Source organism: Alligator mississippiensis, chromosome 9 (genome assembly GCF_030867095.1).
Source record: "Alligator mississippiensis isolate rAllMis1 chromosome 9, rAllMis1, whole genome shotgun sequence".
In the NCBI taxonomy this organism is placed as follows: Eukaryota; Metazoa; Chordata; order Crocodylia; family Alligatoridae; genus Alligator; species Alligator mississippiensis.
Genome location: NC_081832.1, coordinates 14,205,548 through 14,225,640, shown reverse-complemented (window position 1 = coordinate 14,225,640; position 20,093 = coordinate 14,205,548). Strand labels below are relative to the sequence as shown.

General features: G+C 41.1%; 1 protein-coding gene across 1 annotated transcript in view; it reads left to right on the top strand.

The window, feature by feature from the left end:
• Nucleotides 1-20,093, top strand: part of CSE1L (chromosome segregation 1 like) — a 34,365-nt gene that overhangs the window by 4,437 nt on the left and 9,835 nt on the right. Inside the window, exons 2-16 of the mRNA XM_006275905.4 lie at nt 2,411-2,506; nt 3,160-3,302; nt 5,206-5,307; nt 5,962-6,107; nt 6,402-6,492; nt 6,749-6,856; nt 7,813-7,905; nt 13,022-13,189; nt 13,276-13,405; nt 14,144-14,209; nt 15,079-15,281; nt 15,873-15,957; nt 17,117-17,178; nt 18,952-19,088; nt 19,259-19,362. Coding sequence (XP_006275967.2) covers nt 2,422-2,506; nt 3,160-3,302; nt 5,206-5,307; nt 5,962-6,107; nt 6,402-6,492; nt 6,749-6,856; nt 7,813-7,905; nt 13,022-13,189; nt 13,276-13,405; nt 14,144-14,209; nt 15,079-15,281; nt 15,873-15,957; nt 17,117-17,178; nt 18,952-19,088; nt 19,259-19,362 — 1,723 coding nt within the window. The 5' untranslated portion in view covers nt 2,411-2,421. The remainder of the gene's footprint in view (nt 1-2,410; nt 2,507-3,159; nt 3,303-5,205; nt 5,308-5,961; nt 6,108-6,401; nt 6,493-6,748; nt 6,857-7,812; nt 7,906-13,021; nt 13,190-13,275; nt 13,406-14,143; nt 14,210-15,078; nt 15,282-15,872; nt 15,958-17,116; nt 17,179-18,951; nt 19,089-19,258; nt 19,363-20,093) is intronic.

The following is a 20,093-nucleotide window of genomic DNA, read 5'->3' as shown; positions in this document are numbered from 1 at the left end:
CCAAACTTCTTTAGACACTTTCTTTAAGAAAGCAGCCAAGACTCCTGAGAGAGACTCCAGCCAAGAACCCTTCAAAAAGTCCAACCAAGGGCTCTTCAAAAAGTCCAGCAAAGTCACCTCAAAGAAGTCCTTCCAAATCAATATGATTGCTATTTACAATATAAATGCATTATGTATCTATATTACTCACCTATAATTGATTGAGTACAAAATTCTGGGTTATTTTTGGTGAAAAATAGGATATCAGGCCTTGATTCAGGAACCAATCCCACATTTATAACATTGTTTCCTATGGGAAAATCGGTTCTGAGTTACAACGTTTCAACTTGAGGAGCGATGTTCAGGAACCATTTGTCCTAAGTCCAAGGACTGCCTGCAGTTCAACAAAAGGTAGCCTCCAGATAAGGCCTTGAGTTCATACAACAATGCTGGAATAGGATGCTTGAGACATCTATTTAGGTTACAGAAGTTTCCACTAAAACTCAGAGAAGTTTCAGGTCTGTGTGTACATAGAGCTTTTATACTGAGCAATACACACAGCTGTTAGCAACAATTGAAGTATCTTCTTGTAAGTTAAAAGGTTATAGAACAGTATAGAATTCCAGGATCACATTTGCCAAAATAGTAGAGTGAGAGTGCTTTTTGCACTGTCAAAAGAAAAAAGATGGGGGGGATGGAACAGTGTACCTATGAGAAGGAGGGGATGGGGGGGAAAATGATCCAAAGCAAATTGCCAGTAAAATATGCTTTGATTCAAGTTGGGTGACTGTTGTCAGTTGTAAGATTGCCAAATAATTTCTGAATGTAACACTTCACTGTGATAAACTTGGGAGAGTCTAGGAGTGTGAAAAGAGAATGACAATTTGGGTTTGTCTACACGGGGAATCTTCTATTCCAGAATAGCTCTGTGTGTCAGCACTCTTAAGTCTGGAACAAGTGTTTACATGTGGAATCATTTTGTAATAGCTATTGCTCTTTAAATTTACCCATACCCGAATCAGAATTACCTTTTTAAAGTGTGATCAAGCTCTTTGACTGTGGCTCAGTACACTTTTCTGTTTATTGGAAATCCATTGTGCACTGGATTTCCACTGGAGTCTTAACAAAAGAAGGCTGATAAAGCAAGAGTCAGTGCTTTGGAAAACTTATCTGTTCTATCTGTGGTTCTCTAGGACTTTTGATTTAATGGACAAAAAGCTTGTGGAAGTTTTGTATAATAAAAGGAAGAGCCACAATTTCTGCTTTAGCCATTTAATTTCACAACAATTCCTGCTTTTGTTGGGAGTGGGCATATTTCGTACACAGGTGGTCGCACGCTACATCAGATTTTCAGCCAGGGTGTATCAAGACCCTGGGTGCTTTGAGATCCTTTCAGGGGTACCATGGGTGCCAATTAATGTTACCATTGTTATCATGTTCAAAATTTCTTTACAAGTTGAGTACCAAGGGTTTGAAACGGGCTCTCCCCACAGGTGGTACCGTAGCAATCTTCAAATACCGTCTTGATGTTCCATCTTGCTGGGGTCATCTGATCCCAGCAGTCTCTCCTGCCCAAGTGCAGGGGGGGCTGGAGCTGATGATCTGTAAGGTCCCTTCCAGCCTCAAACAACTATGAAACTATGATTCACAAGATAAACCCAGAGATTTAAAATAGAAATCCATAGTTGTAGCCTTTTTAATTCTGTGCAACAGAAAAACTGCTTGTATTTTTCCGTATGCTCAAAAAAAAAAAAAAGAGTAAAAACTAAGAGCTGGCATTTTCTGAGGTGTGCTTCAAGTTTATCCAGCGGTACCTTGAGAATGTCCAGGAGTGCCCCAAGTGTAAAAAGGTTGAGAACCACAGCACTACACATTTACACCAGTGTAACTTGTACACAGATGTAAGTTACACCACCATGTAGAGTAGATAGATCAGCTCTCCAGAGGTCCTGTAATAAGTCCTGTTTCAGTGCTTTGCCATCAGGTGGAAGGGGAGTTGATAACAGCCTGTTTGTGTTCAGCAAATGACTACCCTGCGATGCTATGGACTAGAGCTGCCAATGCAGGTGTGGGTATGCTGGTGTAACATGATGAAATAACCTCTTGCTCACAAAAACTTATGCATCTCTGATTCAAGTATTATGTAAGGTGCATCTCTACCTTGCCTTCTATCAGTGTCAAGTTATGCTTGACTTTCCAAGGAACATCTTTACTCTGGAGTACAGTGAATTCTCTTGGTATAGGGCTATATGTACTGTAAAGGCAGGTTATATTGGTATAAATGTGTTGTATGTCCACACATTGAAATTGCATATCCCAAATTATTTTGTATGCAGTCTCCTGACAAATAGATAACACAGAACTTATTTATATCTTTCGCTTAGAATGGATTTTTTTTGTTGCATTTTTGACAAAATTGCTCTATGTTTAGGTTTTGCCAAAATGGAGCTCAGCGATGCCAATTTACAGACGCTAACAGAATATTTAAAGAAGACATTAGATCCAGATCCTGCTATAAGACGTCCTGGTAAATGTTTAACAATATATAGCTCTCGGCTGAAACACGTGAGATCTTTTTCTTCTCTCTGCTTAAGCTGCCATTGAAGTTCGCTTGGCATGATGTTCTTACTTAAAAATGATTTTGGACTAGTTCAAAGGAAGTGTGTGAGGGTTGCATTTAAATATAAACAATCTCTTTAACTCCTTTCCCTATTTCTTTTTTTTCTGTTCACATATTTCCCCATTTTGTGCTCTCTTATCTGTCTTCATAATGTTTTCACTGAAAATAAGTAATGCTGTTCCCACACATGAATAATGCTAATTAAAAGTAATCCAGGATTTGCTGCTAGAGGGTTATGGCTGTTTAAAAAAATGGTGAGGATGCAGTATTTCCACAGCCGGCTTTGAATTCAGAGCTTTTGTTTGCAGTCGAAATGCTGACAGATACTTAGAAATAGCACAGCTATAATTTTTTTTGTTGAAATAAAAATTCATTCTGTTCACATACTTTGATTCTTGAAAAGTGCTGATGAAATATTAGGCTGCTGATTACTAACCAGTGGCCTTTCTCTTTAAGTCAACATTGAAAAATGATAAGACTGTAGAAAAGAAGGTTCTGTAGGTTTGATATATATGCTTTTGTTTGGGGTTTTTTGCTAAACTCTGCATACTCTTTTACAGCGGAAAAGTTTCTTGAATCAGTTGAAGGAAACCAGAATTACCCGTTGTTACTTTTAACGCTGCTGGAAAAATCACAAGAGAATGTCATCAAAGTTTGTGCCTCTGTAACATTCAAGAATTATATTAAAAGAAACTGGAGAATTGTAGGTATTTTAGTTACTAGTTGTGTTAAGATATAATATCTTCTGTTGATATAGAATATAGATACTTTGAGACGATGGATAGAACATCTTGGGGGAGAGGTGGGGAGGGAAACAACATTTAATGTTACCAAGGATTGCAATTTCAGTGTTGGTGACCCTAAAGCCTTAATTTTATCTCCTTGTACAAGCACTGGCATTGCTGTAACAGATGAAAGAAGAAAATGTGGTTTTTTTTCATATGCATTTGTGCTAAAAGTGCAATACAGGATGACTTAAGCCTGGTCTAAACACTAAATTATACCAGAAAATGTGATATGACTTCAGTTAAAGAAATTCAAGAGCATTTTCCCTTTGGGCTTGGCCAATTGAGGCATTGTAGTTCAAACCTGTTATTCCTTGTCTTGTGATTCTGAAGTATTCTAGGCTGAAAATATTTCAGCTTTTAATGAAATTTCACTTACAATGGAAATTATTAATTAGGAGATTTTTCAGAGGCGCACACAGCAGCTAGAAGCCAGAACTGTCCTGATAGTAATTAGATGCTTAACTGCTATTCATAGAATCATAGAAAATCAGGGTTGGAAGGGACCTCAGGAAGTCATCTAGTCAACCCCCCCCCCGCTCAGAGCAGGAACATCTCCAACTAGGTCGGGGTAGGCAGTTATTTTGGGCAGAGGGCCACTTACTGAGTTTCAGCAAGCCATCAAGGACCACATGACAGGCAGCCCAGGCCAGATTAATATTAATTTTCTAAGTTTTTTAGGGGCCCCGTGGGCCGGATAGAATGGCCTGGTGGGCTGCATCTGGCCCCTGGGCCACGTTTTGCCCACCTCTGAGCTAGATCGTTCCACCCAATCTAGATCATTCAAGCCAGTTAATCCATTAATTAAAACTGATTACTATTAATACATTTGATCTTCTTTTGAAGGTATACATTTGTAAATATTTTCCCAGGATGATACAAACTATCATAAACTGACTTTAAGTTAGAATTTGAATATCTAGTGACAAGTGAGAGACCTTTTTTGTCCATTTCTGTTTGGTAGCCGCAGAGGGGCTAAATAAAAATTTCCGCATATTCAGTTTCTTTGGTCTAATATTTGTCAAGTGTTTGACGCACCTACTTGGTTTGTGCCTCCACCAATCAAGTACTAGCAGGCCCATCTCTGCTTAACTTCTGACAGCAGACAAGATTGGTCCATTCAGTCTGGTATGACCACAGAAAGAAACTGTATGAAGTAATGACAAGTGTTACACCTTCACAGTTTATTGCAGTGACATTTATGACTAAAATGTTTGTCTACTGGTGTCATATCAGAAAAAATAGGTCAGATTTGAAGCAGAAATCTGCTAAGGCTCTGTGCTTCGCTGCTGCTTGGCAAGGAGGATCCATGCCCAAAAGACAATTACAGAAGCATTCTTGTGTGTGTAAAAAGAGCACAAGTCACATTCCTCTTCATATGATTCTTTTATTCTGCAACATACAAAATAGTCTTTAAAAAAAATCCTGGGAAGCTGCAGTTGTATACAACAATATAATTACTTGGGGTATAGTATCCAAAATGACTTAATTCATTATCAGTTTGGTGCATGCTTAACTGCATTCAATAGAAATGCCTCAATTTATTTCCAGTTCAGGTTAAAAGTGCTGTGAGGTGATTGGATAGCTCTTAAAACTAGCAATTCTGAAGAAGAAAAGTTGACTTTTTCTGTTAAAGAAACATTTAACTTTTGCTGGATTTTTATAATAGCTCCAACATAGTTACTGACATAGTCATTGATAAATTATCAGGTTTGTTTTGTTTTACATTGAGTTTCCTTTTAAATGCAAGTCAGAGCTTTGACTCGCTTTACAGAAAAGTAACATGTCTGTGATTTTTTTTTTTTAATGTTTTTCTTTCAGGTTGAAGATGAACCAAACAAAATATGTGAAGCAGACAGGATAGCTATTAAAGCCAACATAGTACCCTTAATGCTTAGCAGTCCAGAACAAATTCAAAAACAGGTAAGATGATAGAAAAGGAGGTGAATTAGATTGTTTCAGTGAAGCTTTTAGGTTGTAGAAGAATGCTTAGAGGTTCTCCTTAGGTGACAGACATCCGTTTTGCTAGACAGTGAATGTATGCATCAAAAGGGCTAAATAGGTTTAGGGGACAAACTTTTACGATAAAAGCAAGTGCAGTAAAAGCTCTGTTATCCGGCATCCCCCAGGAATAAGGGATGCCGGTTAATCAAATATGCACTATCTGGTTCACTCCCTGGCGTCAGTGTGCTGGGGGACAGGGAGGGGGGCCCCATGCAGGCTGCTTTGCCAGGGGGCCATGGACTGAAGAAATGACAAAGAAAAACTCAGCTCATGGCAGCGAAACCGGAAGTCCCCTGGAAGTGGTACTTCCAGTTTCACTTTTGTCACGTCCCTCGGATGCTGGTTAGTAGAGTTCTCCAGCTAATAAAGTGCTGGTTAACACAGCTTTTACTGTAGGTGAAATAGAGTAAGTTACAGAAGAAAACATCTTTCTCAATCTGTTTAGCTTAGTAAGTAAAAGTCTCTTTCTGGGTTTTTGTCATGAATCAATCACTGTAATGTCTAGTACTGTTAACTGGGCTATTCACAAATGGTTTGCTGCAACTATATAAAATGATTAAATTTCCTTTCCAGTTAAGTGATGCCATTAGCATTATTGGCAGGGAAGATTTCCCTCAGAAATGGCCAGACCTGCTGACAGAGATGGTGAATCGCTTTCAGAGTGGAGATTTCCATGTCATTAATGGGGTTCTTCGCACTGCACACTCTTTATTTAAAAGGTATTAAACATTCAGCATGTGCATTGCACAGTATCTACTCAAATGTATAAAGCACTGCTTCTTGAATTTTGTCGAGATGTTAATTATTTGTGGCTTCTAATTGAAGCTACTGACTTGGTAGATTTAGGTGGTGTTCAAATCTAAAACCTTACGGGGTCTGTTTTTTAATGTTAGCAGTTCTTGGATTGGCTTGACTAGACTAGTGTCAAAGAGAAGAGTTTCTTAGAAATGATTGGATACAAGTTTAATTAGAATGAAGCGTTATGACCTTTTTTTATACCTTTCATTTGTCAGGTACCGCCATGAGTTTAAATCAAACGAATTGTGGACAGAGATCAAACTTGTCCTCGATGCCTTTGCACTACCTTTGACTAATCTCTTCAAGGTACAAGGTTATTTTTGAGATTTTTTTGAGCTTGTTTGAGGGATGTTTTAACATTTAAAATTGGCTACTATGAATTTTTAAAAAAGCAGAAGCTATTTGAACTTGCATTTCACAAGGAAATTGGGAGAACAGAACTAAAACTGTCAGCACTATGAAATGGCTTCTGAATAAAAATATACCATTACATGACACTGTAGTACTTCAATACATTGGCAGAAAAATCTGTGGTACCTATTAATTCTTTTCTTTTTTCTAGGCCACTATTGAACTTTGCAGTACACATGCAAATGATGCCAGTGCTTTGAAGGTTCTCTTTTCTTCTCTAATTTTGATTGCAAAGTTGTTCTACAGTTTAAATTTTCAGGTGAATTTCACTTTTCTTTTGGCTCTGTACTGATGATAAATGCTGTTTTGCGTGTAGCTTGGAGGGCTATGTTATCAGTCAAAATAATAGGTATTAATCCGTGTTATGGTGATGGGATTAACCAACACGTGAAATAAATCAAAGGGCATTCAGAGCTGAATGGCCCGTTAGTAGTCAGTTTCTGCCTCATTTCTTTCTGGTCTATTCAAATATCAAGGAAATTGGAGGAATGTAAAAGCAACTAGTTTAAATGTGTACTGCAGAGGACTCTCAACAGCCAGACTCCGAGTTTGTAGGCAACTCTGGCACTTTAAATCCACGCTACAGTTGTTGGCGTGACTGCAGTTCCTTGTGGGCAAGTCCAATCTTCACTAGAACTAGTTTATACTACTCTAATAATAAAGTAATATTATTCTCTTATCCTAGAGACAAGATCTGAATTGCACTGCTATAAAATAAGCATATCCAATTTTAACGCTAAGCTGCCTTAAACACTTCAAAGCAGTGACATTGAGTACAAGCCCTGCAAGTATAAGGTTTTGGAAAGAAGAATAGGATTGAGCTAATGGGGTAATAGAAAGGAAAAGATTCTTTATCGTAGGTCCTCATGCTTCTTTGGAGGAGAAAACCTAACTTCCTTTCCTTGTTTCACTATCTGTTAAAGCTGAGTCTTGTAGGATATACTTTGGTTGGTTTCTGAAGTGCAGAATGTTAGATTTAAAAAAAAAAGTACTGAAGATAAAAGCTATAGTCTGAAATGACTGTACTGGGACTGTTGCATGATTTTCTTGTGTCCTGATGCATCGTCTTTTGAGGAAGTTGACTGCTGAGTTACCCTACAGTGTACAGCATTCACTGTGACTTTTCATGATGTAGATTAGACTAGTCTATCAAACTGGTGTAACTAGAGATGAGTTTTAAAATGAGGACTTATTTTCATATGCTTTCTATCACAGGATCTTCCTGAATTTTTTGAAGATAATATGGAGACATGGATGACAAATTTCCATACTCTTTTAACTTTAGATAACAAACTTTTACAAACTGATGTAAGTATTGAATAAAACTTTGAAGTGGCAAGTCTGTTTGCAATGGGGAGGAGTGAATGAGGATTGCATTATCTAAGTGTCCCAAGTTTCCTTGTAGGTCAGGGGTTTTCAGCCTTTTTTTAATAAGTGTACCCCCGGCAGCCCCCTTTTTAGTAAGTGTACCCCCAGGTACACCCGAGGAGGGGGTGGCAAGTGGCTGGATGTGGAGCGGGGAGGGGAGTGGTGGCTGGCCAGACATGGAGGGGAAGAGGGGGCTGGTGAACAGCCAGATGCTAAGCAGGGGAGGGGGTGGTGAGTGGCCGGACGTGTAGTGTGGGTGTGACAAGCGGCGACAGTATAGCATCTGTGCAAGTGCGTGCAGGGTGGCAGTGCTCCATCCCTGCCTGACCCCGCATACCCCCTGGGACCTTTCAAATTACCCCCAAGGGTACATGTATCCCCAGTTGACAACCCCTGTTGTAGGTGAATGTAGTGGAGGGTGTACTGTCATTAACAGGGACTAAGTCTTTAGGGAGGTAGAGAGCCCCATAATTTGAGACATTTGGGCTTATTTTCTACATTGCATATATGGAAATGTCTGACTTGCATCCACCATTGTGCTTATGCAAATGAACATATCCTTTTGAATCCATCCATTTTCTGAAATTAACTGATTAGGAACTGTGCATCATGTAGCTCTTCGGTATAACCAGAAACATGAGAACTATTGAGCTACCTTTACCCAATATGCATAAACTGCAAACGTATAGAACAGGGTTGCGTTAAGGAATATTTGCCTATGTCAAGTAACTGAAAATATAGGTTGCTTGTCTTTGTGTTATCGATATCACCTGATGTGGTATAAATCAGCGTTTCCCAACTGGTGTGCGTGTCCGGGTGTGCTGCAGCATTTTGGGCTGCAGCCACACCCCTGCCTGCTGCTGCTGCAGATACAGACAGACAGGGAGCCTGGCTCCAGTCAGGTGGGGGCTGTGGCTCCAGCCCAAAATGCTGTCCAGCTGGGTGCGCACAACGCCCACTTTATTTCCCACCCCCACCCCCCGGGTCAGGTGGCTGCATGCCCCCACATCCAGTGTGCCACGGTGTTTTTTTTTTAGGTAAGTATGGGGTGGGGTGGGGCAGAAAAGGTTGGGAAATGCTGGTATAAATATTTTGGTTTAACATTGGCTGCTGTTAAACCTTTTCAGTTTAACAGCGGTTTCCGTTAAACTTTGGCATCTGTTCAGTTACTCATTTGTATAAGTTTTAAGTGCTACAGTAAGCAGCAATCAAGAATTGAATCCTTTTTTAAAAGAATACCAAGGTACTTGATTTGCCAATGTGTTCTAGATGGTGGTAATACAGTACTTTGCCACTTGATGGAGCCACCACATTTTTTTAAAATGCTGCTTTAAAATGTATGGGGCATATATTGAGGATTCATAGATGTTAGGGTCGGAAGGCACCTCAATAGATCATCGAGTCCGACCCCCTGCATAAGCAGGAAAGAGTGCTGGGTCTAGATGACCCCAGCTAGATGTTCATCTAACCTCCTCTTGAAGACCCCCAGGGTAGGGGAGAGCACCACCTCCCTTGGGAGCCCATTCCAGACCTTGGCCACTCAAACTGTGAAGAAGTTCTTCCTAATGTCCAATTTAAATCTGCTATCTGCTAGCTTGTGGCCATTGTTTCTTGTAACCCCCGGGGGCGCCTTGGTGAATAAGTACTCACCAATTCCCTTTTGTGCCCCCTTGATGAACTTAAAGGCAGCCACAAGGTTGCCTCTCAACCTTCTCTTGCGGAGGCTGAAAAGGTCCAGTTTCTCTAGTCTCTCCTCGTAGGGCTTGGTCTGCAGGCCCTTGACCATACGAGTTGTCCTTCTCTGGACCCTCTCCAGGTTATCCGCATCCTTCTTGAAGTGCGGCGCCCAGAATTGCACGCAGTACTCCAACTGTGGTCTGACCAGCGCCCGATAGAGGGGAAGTATCACCTCCTTGGACCTATTCGTCATGCATCTGCTGATGCACGATAAAGTGCCATTGGCTTTTCTGATGGCTTCGTCACACTGCTGGCTCATGTTCATCTTGGAGTCCACTAGGACTCCAAGATCCCTTTCCACCTCTGTGCCCCCCAGCAGGTCATTCCCTAGGCTGTAGGTGTGCTGGACATTTTTCCTCCCTAGGTGCAGCACTTTGCATTTCTCCTTGTTGAACTGCATCCTGTTGTTTTCTGCCTACTTGTCCAACCTATCCAGGTCTGCCTGCAGCTGTTCCCTGCCCTCCGGCGTGTCCACTTCTCCCCATAGCTTTGTGTCATCTGCAAACTTGGACAGAGTACATTTCACTCCCTCGTCCAAGTCACTGATGAAGACATTAAAGAGTATCGGTCCAAGGACCGAGCCCTGCGGGAACCCACTGCCCACACCCTTCCAGGTCGAGACCGACCCATCCACCACGACTCTCTGGGTGCGACCCTCTAGCCAATTCGCCACCCACCGGACTGTGTAGTTATCCACATCACAGCCTCTTAACTTGTTCACCAGTATGGTGTGGGATACCGTATTGAAGGCCTTCCTGAAGTCTAAGTATACGACATCCACCCCTCCTCCTGTGTCCAGGCGTTTTGTAACCTGGTCATAGAAAGAGACTAGATTGGTCAGGCATGATCTGCCCGCCACAAACCCGTGCTGATTTCCCCTCAGCATAATTTGCCCTGCTGGGCTCTCACAAATGTGAGCCTTGATAATTTTTTCAAAGATTTTACCAAGGATGGAGGTGAGACTGACTGGCCTATAGTTGCCCGGGTCCTCCTTCCTCCCCTTTTTGAAAATGGGGACCACGTTAGCCCTTTTCCAGTCCTCCGGGACTTGGCCCGTGCGCCACGAGCATTCGAATATTCCCGCCAGTGGCTCTGCAATGATGTCGGCCAGTGCCTTCAGCACCCTCGGATGGAGCTCATCCGGGCCTGCTGACTTAAAGGCATCCAGTTCTTCCAAGTGACTCTGCACCACCTCAGGATCTACGTATGGAAGTCTGGCGCCTTGCTGCTGCCTCTCTACAACCCCAGTGAGAGACTTGTCGTGCCCCTCACTTAGGAACACTGGGCAAAGAACTCGTTGAGGAGTTCAGCCTTGTCCCCCCTGTCCGTCACCAATTGTTTCTGCCCATTTAGCAGGGGTCCTATTCCTCCCTGGGCCTTCCTTTTACTCCCTATATATCTAAAAAACAATTTGTTGTTGTCTTTTACTTGGGTTGCCATCCTCAGCTCCATGGTAGCTTTGGCCTGTCTAACTGCCTCCCTACAAGCACGAGCAGAGGAGGTATATTCATCTTTAGTGATCTCACCTTGTTTCCACTTTTTATGTGCTCCCCTTTTGGCCCTTAGGCTGCCCTGGATTTCTCTGGTCAGCCATGGAAGCCTCCTGGCCCCTTTCCCTCTGTTGCCTCGCTCGGGGATCGTCTTGCTTTGTGCCCGAAGGATCGTTTCCTTAAGGCACAGCCACCCTTCTTGGGCTCCCATCCCTTCAAAACTCCTACTCTGCCGTGCGTCCTTGACTAATCACCTGAGTTCATTGAGATCAGCTTTCCTAAAGTCTAGCACTTTCACCCTACTAGTTACCTTACCTACTCGCCGTCTTATGTTGAATTCTATTACTAGGTGATCACTGTCTCCCAAATGGCTACCGATCTGGAGGTCCCCTATCATGTCATCCCCTGTTGCCAATACCAGATCCAGTATGGCATTCCCCCTAGTGGGACCATGTACCTCCTGTGTTAGGTGGAGGTCCTGTACACAGGTTAGAAACCTGCGTGAGCGGTGGGACTTTGCTGTCTCCGTCTCCCAGCAGATGTCCGGGTAGTTTAGGTCCCCCATGGCTACCACCTCTTTAGCTTTTATGGTCTCCGAGAGTTGCCTCAGGAGCCCTGCATCTATTTCTTCCCCTTGGTGTGGGGGTCTGTAGCAGACCCCTACCACCAAATCCCTTTCTCCTTGCCCCCCATGTAGCCTAACCCACAATCCTTCTACTTCCTCAACCTTGGATTCTGTCTTGATGAGGGTTGATGTATATTGCTCACTGACATAAAGTGCAACCCCCCCCCCCCCTCTCTTCCCCAACCTGTCCTTTCTGTACAATCCGTAACCCTCAATATGTACCGCCCGGTCGTGGGATGAATCCCACCAGGTTTCTGTTAGCCCCACTAAATCATAGGTGTTTAGTGCAAGCAGGAGCGCTAGTTCATCCTGCTTGTTCCCCATGCTCCTAGCATTAGTATATAGGCACTTGAGCCCTGCGACTGGTGCCTTTGCTGCTCCCCCGCTCCGAGTCCCAAGGGGCTCATTGTTTCTTACCTTCTTGATTCTTACCTGTTCTGTAGTGCTGGTCTCCCCATGGCTTTCAGGTTTCCAATGCTCGCTCTCTTCAGGCTGGTCTGTCCTTGTGGGTGCCACATGGTTTGGTGGTCCACAGCTTCCCCTGCCCTCGTACTCCCCTCCCCCCGGGATGTGCAGCCAGACTCCTGGTCACCTGTTTATACCCTCTTTTCACCATACACAGGGTGCATCTATACAAGACGCTGACTGTGCAGTAGCTAAATAATACTGCGCAGTACAGTGTCACAGCACCAACAGTGCTAATATATTACTGTGTAGTATTATTGGGCTACTGTACTGTAGAGTCACATAAAAGATGTTCATTAGTGCTACTGCGCAGTAACTCTGGTTACTGAGCATTTATTTAGTACTTGTACAAATAAATACTTTTTATTTAGTACTTGTATAAGAAATGCAGAGTAACCACTGCACTGTAGTGTCTTGTGTAGATGTGCCACTGAGCATGTTTTCCTGCTATATTTGGGGAAGCATTAGTGCAGGTTTAAACCATTTGGAGGGTGTAGTAATTTCTCACTTTCATATTTCTTTTTAAATGTAGTTACTGTAGTATAAAGTTGTGACTTGTACTTCTGCATAAGACACTAAAATATATCAGCTCCAGGGAAATGGTACTCAGATTTCTACTCTTGTATTTCAAACTTCCAGACAAAAAAAGCAGTGCTAACTCCAGTTTTATTTTGATATCTTACTATTCACTGGTGTTGAAATTTGCATGTTTGACATTTTTAGTTTTGTTTTATATAAGGATGAAGAGGAAGCTGGATTATTGGAACTGTTGAAATCACAAATTTGTGATAATGCTGCTTTGTATGCTCAAAAATACGATGAAGAATTCCAGCCCTACCTGCCTCGTTTTGTAACAGCAATCTGGAATTTATTAGTCACAACAGGGCAGGAAGTTAAATATGACTTGGTAAGCTAGTAATTTTTTTTTTTGTATAGAGTTTCAGAATAAACTGGTCACCTGAGTTAAAAAATGACTCCTTTTATGTGTTCTAGTTGGTAAGTAATGCAATCCAGTTTCTGGCCTCCGTTTGTGAAAGACCTCATTATAAGCATCTGTTTGAAGACCAGAATACACTGACAAGCATTTGTGAAAAGGTTATTGTTCCCAACATGGAATTTAGAGGTAACTGCATTTTTTCCTTTAAAAAAGAATCTTATTGCAGAAAGGACTAATAAAGGGCAACTTTTGAGTTAGTGGCAATTGTGTTGCTTTCATAGTGATCATGATGGGCCCTATGCATTCTAATGCAACCCAAATCTTTGTAATAGTATGCTATGCTCTTGGGTAACCTGTTGAGTTTCTGTAACCAAGATTATATTTAAATTTGTGATGAAATAAAACTAGTAGCTTGCATTTAAAGTGAATAATGGTGCACACAAACATTTACCTGAACAGGCTTTCGTGATTGATCCTTTCAGCTGCCCTGGGAAGTTCCCATTTCTCACGTGTGTTTTAAATATGCTTGATATTGAATGTATCCTGCATTTTTCTGTACCAGGATAACAGCTCACAAAAAAAGTTGTGCCATCTTGATTGTTTGAAGCATTTAAATACAGGTTAGATGAACACTTGATGAGAAAGTTCAAAGAGGAGTGATCGATCCTGTTTTGGGAGGAAATTGGACTAGATAACCGCTTTTGCTGCCCTATTACTCTCTGATTTTTTATGACTTTAAGAGAGAAGTGTCCTTTGAAGCACCAATCCCATTGTGCCTTTATTAGGTGACTCAATACAACTTGTTTCCAGTAATTTTATAGATTAGAGTAAAAATATAACCATGGACACAAAACAGATTCTTATTGTCGTGAAATGAAACTCAGTAGTGAATCTGAGTGAAAATGACTTATACTTTCTCCGTAGCTGCTGATGAAGAAGCTTTTGAAGATAATTCTGAAGAATATATTAGAAGAGATTTGGAAGGATCAGGTAATGCACATACTTATATTAAGAAGGCTTGATCTTTGCTTCAGTTCTTTAGAACTATATTTAATCTACTGAATCTGGTCTGATCTCTTCAGTTGGAAGGTCCATTCTAAGCTCAGTCATAAGAGGCTTTACCCAGAGCTTGATCAGGGAGTAGCATGTCCATTGCATATGTTCAAAATAAAATCACAACTTTCTCAGACTTTTTTAAAAGTCAATTAATTGCTATGCCCCTTCATCTGCAAAGGTTTTAAATACCATTCATATGAAAAATTGGTCACACATCAGATATACATTTGATATCTTCAGAATGAACTTGAAGTTTCTACTACAGAATTTACATAAAACATTACATGTTATGTGTACTTTGAAGTCACTTGGAACATAACGAAGGCATTCTGTTACGTCTGAGTCCTTTCGTGTTAGTTCCGTTTGTCATAAGTATATTTTGTTTGATGCCCAAAATAAATTAGAAAATGTTTTTCTTTTGAAAACAAAAGTTTTATGAGTTTGTCCTGAAAATTGCTAGCCTATGTACCTCATTCTTTTCATTATAAGTCGTCTTTTTGACCTGAAATTTCTTGTTTGCCTGTCAGAATTATTCAATGGGGAATAATCTGGTCTAGGTGCTGACAACATTATTGAATACTTTTTCCTATTTCCTGGAATAAGGGCTTAAGTCTGTTCAGCTCCTCAAGTCTGGTGCATGGATTCAAACATGTCCATTCTTTGATCATAACACAATAGAATATTTGACCTGATGTCATTCTTGTAAGTTGTTGGGAATTCAGTATAAGCAGCATGATATGGGTATGTGAGTTGGATCTATTATTCACTTTTTCATATTTAAGAAATGTTCTTTTCTCATATAGATATTGACACCAGGCGTAGAGCAGCTTGTGATCTAGTCCGTGGCTTATGCAAGTTTTTTGAAGGACCTGTAACAGGGATTTTCTCTGGCTATGTTAATTCCATGTTGCAAGAATATGCAAAGAATCCATCAATCAATTGGAAACACAAAGATGCAGCCATTTACCTTGTAACATCCCTGGCATCCAAAGCTCAGACACAGAAGGTACTTGTACCTGCCTTTTTTGTTTTACACCAGCTATACCCAGTCTGACTTTGTCTATTATAATTCATTCACTGTACAACAATCTGTTAACATGAATCTGTAAACCAGTACATAAAATTTACATTTTTCTGGTAGTGGGAAAACTGAAACAGTGATTGTATTTGACGTGTCTAAATCTTGAGGGGGAAGCTATTGCCATAGCCAGAATTGGAACTGGGGAATACCTCGGTCCCTTCCTTTTGGAGTACACTGCATGTCAGTATCAATATTTAAATTAATAGGCTTTTAATATTTGATATCTAATAATAATGATACTACCTGTGATATTTTTCTATCCTTTTTCAATTCAGAACTGTTATGCTTGAGCCTTTAGCACTGCAGCTAGAAACTGGAGGCCAAAACAATGTACAGAATCACTTGGATAGAGGATACTCTGTTTGAGAGTACCAATGTAGTGTCTAGACAGTGTGGTGATTTGATTGCTTTATGAATATCTAGATAAAATTGAGTGTCTTTATAAAACCACTTGAAAATCAGCCAGAAGGATAGATGAATTATGATGTCTATAAAAAAAATGACTTTCTTTTCTAGCATGGAATAACGCAAGCCAATGAACTTGTAAATCTGACAGAATTCTTTGTGAATCACATTCAGCCTGACTTAAAGTCAGCCAATGGTAAGTTTTGTATTCCAGTATTAGTATGAAACCCTCTTTATCACACCAAGGTTTCTTCAGCTGCCACTTGACTCATTAATAACATTTCTTGCATGCAAAAGTCTGAAGAGTATTTGTTTGGCCACAGCCCATTCCTACCTACATTTGGGTAAGGTTCAGAAATTTGGTTGTTAGAGGCTAAATACTTAGTTTTATGCTGCAGAAGTTCATTCTGTTAAAGCATTTGGTGGGGAGGAGGGAGCTTTTTCACATTTCCAAAACATCTGATCCATGATAGAATATTACCTTCTTCCCAGAAATGCCATCTTTCTAGCAGCCAAATTTATACAACTACAGATATAACATAGTGACTTTTGGTTATTAGAGGTGGTTAGAAGCAGACCTGGAAGAGGAATCGCTGCATGAAAGAGTACAGTTTGAGTTGTATACACATTTGATATTTGCCAGAAACACATATTTGTTTATTTAAAAAAATCTCTAAGCTTGGTGTTCAAGTGTTACCTTGATTGTTCAGTTTCACAGAATGGTGGCCAGTGTCACATAATCTAGCTGTGGATTAGGGTGCTGAAAAGCCTGCCAGCTATCTCAGTCCATAGAAAAATACTTGATCCTAAAGTAGTCAGTATAAAGCAATGTTTCTCAACCTGTGGGTCATGACCCAAAAATGGGTCGCAAGAATATAAGAAAGAGTTCCAAACAAACTTGAAAAATTAATCAGCAAACTTGAAAAATAGTTTTTCCTTTAAAGGAGAAACGCATGGGAACCTGTGGCTTTTCCCATACAGGCTGGCAGAGTTCCAGGCTGCTTGGGAATGCTTGGCCCCCTCTCCCTCCCTTACCCCACATACACACCCATCCCCTGCCCCACACACTGTGGGGCTGGGGCCTGGGGGCAGGAGGTAGTGGGTCGGAGGTGAAGGGGCAGTGGGTCAGGACTGGCCATCGATGTTTACAAATGGTTCTGGTACAAAAAAGGTTGAGAACCACTGGTATAAAGGAACAAATTTGTTTCTGTGCTGTATCAATGCTCTTAAAGCACTGTGCTCAGGTAATAATAAATCCACTGGGCTGCTGTCAACTCTGCATGTAACTTTATTACTGAATATAAAGTTTATAAATAATAATGGCGTAAAGCTTCTACTATGCCTTTCATTTACAGTGAATGAATTTCCAGTTCTGAAAGCTGATGGTATCAAGTATATCATGATTTTCAGGAACCAAGTAAGTTGTTTTTTTTGTCTTTAATATTAAAGTTGTTTAGTTTGCAGTCGTTTTATACTTTCAAAAACCTAATTAACATATTCTGTCAACATAACACGCAATGTTATTTCAACCACTGCCAGGTCCTTCTTGCTGTAGCTGCCCAGAGCCCACCCTTGGGCTGCCCAGCTGCTCCTCTCCACCACTGTTGCCACCACCTCCAGGCTGCCCAGTGGGGCAATGGTGGCAGTGTAGCAGAGTTGCAGGGCAGCCCAGCGTCTGTAGGGCTCTGGGTGGCTGCAGCAGAAATGGCCCAGCAGTGGCGAAGGGAAGGGGCCGCTTTTCCCCCACGCTAAGCAGCAACTTCTGTCCGGCTGTTGCCGCTGCTCAGCATGGGCAGGCAGTCTGGAGCGGGCTGGGTTGGGGCTGTGCGCACGGGTTCCAACTAATCTGTATCTGGTCCGCTCCACCGGACCAAGTTCAGAGCGGGCGCGGGGTGAGCCGGGGTCAGGACTGCGTGTGCAGGTTTCTGCCAGTACCCACAGGGCTAGGGCCTGCGGTGGCAGTAGCCAGAAGAAGCTGCCACCACCTGGGCTGCCTAGAAAGGCAGTCCAGCTGTGAGGCTGCCCCAGCCCCTCTGCGTACCCAGGGAACAGCAGGATGCACCATGGGACAGGCAGTGGCTGGGCTAGGTGGGACAAAGGGACCCACTACAGGCTGGGTAAAGTCCCTACATGTGCTGGATGCGGGCCATATTTTGTCCACTCCTATTTTAGTCTGTTAGGTGGAAATATACCCTGCTGTCTGCAACAACTGTATAACACAATCCATGATGGATTGTTAGTTCTTAAAGTGAACATAATTGGTATAAAAGGCTTATTAATCTTCAGTTTATTTGAGCTGTGCAGGTATTCGTAGAATAATGAACATTTAGTATTTCATTTCTAAGTGGCAGCATTTTATGATCCTTAGCAGTTCCAATGAATTTTAACTAAGCTGTGAGCAATGCCCTTTGTCATGACAATTTTAACAGAGAAAGGACCTTCCCTGTCCCCAGTCCTTTTTTTTTTTTTTTTTTTTTTTTTTTTTTTTTTTTTGACTTCTGAACAGTAAAAATTGAAATTTTGAAATGAAATCCTAAATTATGTCTCTCTTTTTATTAAGCTTCTCAAGGTTCAGGTCTTTGTCTCTGTTAAAAAAAAGGGGGGGGGGGCATGGGGAGGAAGGGTTGATGTGAAAGTAGGCTGATTATACGCTACTAAAGTCAATAGCTGTAGTGGGAGCAGAATCTAAAGTCTCACGAAACCTCCTGCTTACTCCTTATGCTAAACTGTATCTCACTCAGTAAATGCTTCCATTTTTAAAAATCAGTATCACTACACACGCAAAGTTACATATACTGTAGCAGTTACAGGTGAGGAGAAGAGTATTGTATTTAATTACAGACATAGCTAGCGGATTGTAAAAATGATCACGGTTAAAGAAAAATATTAACATAGAAATTCTTGGCATAATACATGATTAATGAAAATTGTTTAAATAATATTGTGACTATGTGGATGTTCTGAAGAGTGGTGATTTTAAGACTTAACAATCAGCTAGGTAGCCCTTGAGATGTTGGTTTATCAGGATTCATAGCTACTGGAGAAGCCTGCCAGAGATTCCTTTTAGTCTGCTGCAGAACTTCCAGTTTTGAAATATTTATCCTAAAGCCTGGTTCATTTTAGAATCAGATGCCTGTATTTTGAGAAAATGTCTATAAATGGTTATGTCTATGATGCTATGTTTTTATAGGTACCTAAAGAACAACTTTTGGTGTCTATCCCTCTCTTAATCAATCATCTTCAAGCAGAGAGTATTGTGGTTCATACTTATGCAGCCCATGCCCTCGAGAGATTGTTTACCATGAGGGGAACTAACAATACTACACTGTAAGTTTCTAATTAGAAATAACTTTCTCATCGATAAGTGTTTGGCATTTCAGGTTCTTGAATTTCTTCATATAGGTGTATCCTAAATTGTTCAGTTCTTAAGGGGTTTGTGTATGTGCTTTTTCTTTGATAATATGTTTAAGCATTACAAAACTTTTTTTACTTTACAGCATTACAAATACAGAAATGGCACCGTTTGTGGAAGTGTTGCTAACAAACCTTTTCAAAGCACTGACATTCCCTGGCTCATCAGAAAACGAATACATCATGAAAGGTAAGAGCTTCAATATTATGTTTTGAAAGACTGACTTAATTTAAAAGCCACTAGCTACAAGTCTCTGAAAGTCAGGTTTTCCAGATGTGACTTACACAGACTTCCTACAATGTTTGCATTTGGTGCATACCTACTCTTATTAAATAGAGAAGAATTAATGTAGCTCAAATATATGACCAAGAAAAATAAAAGTAGAGTGGTCTTGCACGGGCAAAGAAAGTATTGTTGGATGCGATGAGTAATTAGTTTAGGAGCAGGAACCAGAGCTCAGGGTAGTACCCACCTGATTGAGCTACAGAGCTATCCCCCCCTCTAGCTTGCTTTCCCTCTGATCCCATGAATCTTGCATTACTTTCTGTACAAGTGCCCTGCTTCTGCAGGAGGATTGGAGCATTCTCTCAGCCCTGTCTAGCCTGTAGCTTTATTCTTAGGATACTCTCTTTGGAGGTGGATTTTGATTTTCTCAGTCTTAGACCTTGGAACCCATGTCTCTCACTTCCAGGGCAGGTGTTCTTAATCTTGCTGGGACTAGTAAGTGAAAGGGCTAATTTTCCTCATCTTCTCTTGTTTACCAGTTGTAAACTTTTCTACACGGGGACTATCACAATTAATTCAGTGAGGTTCTGGTCTTGGCTTAGGTTGGTTCTGTTATAACAATGATGATAGTAATTTGAAAAGAAAGGATTTGTGCTTTTCAGTTCATCGTCATAAAGATAAAATTCTGTCTCATT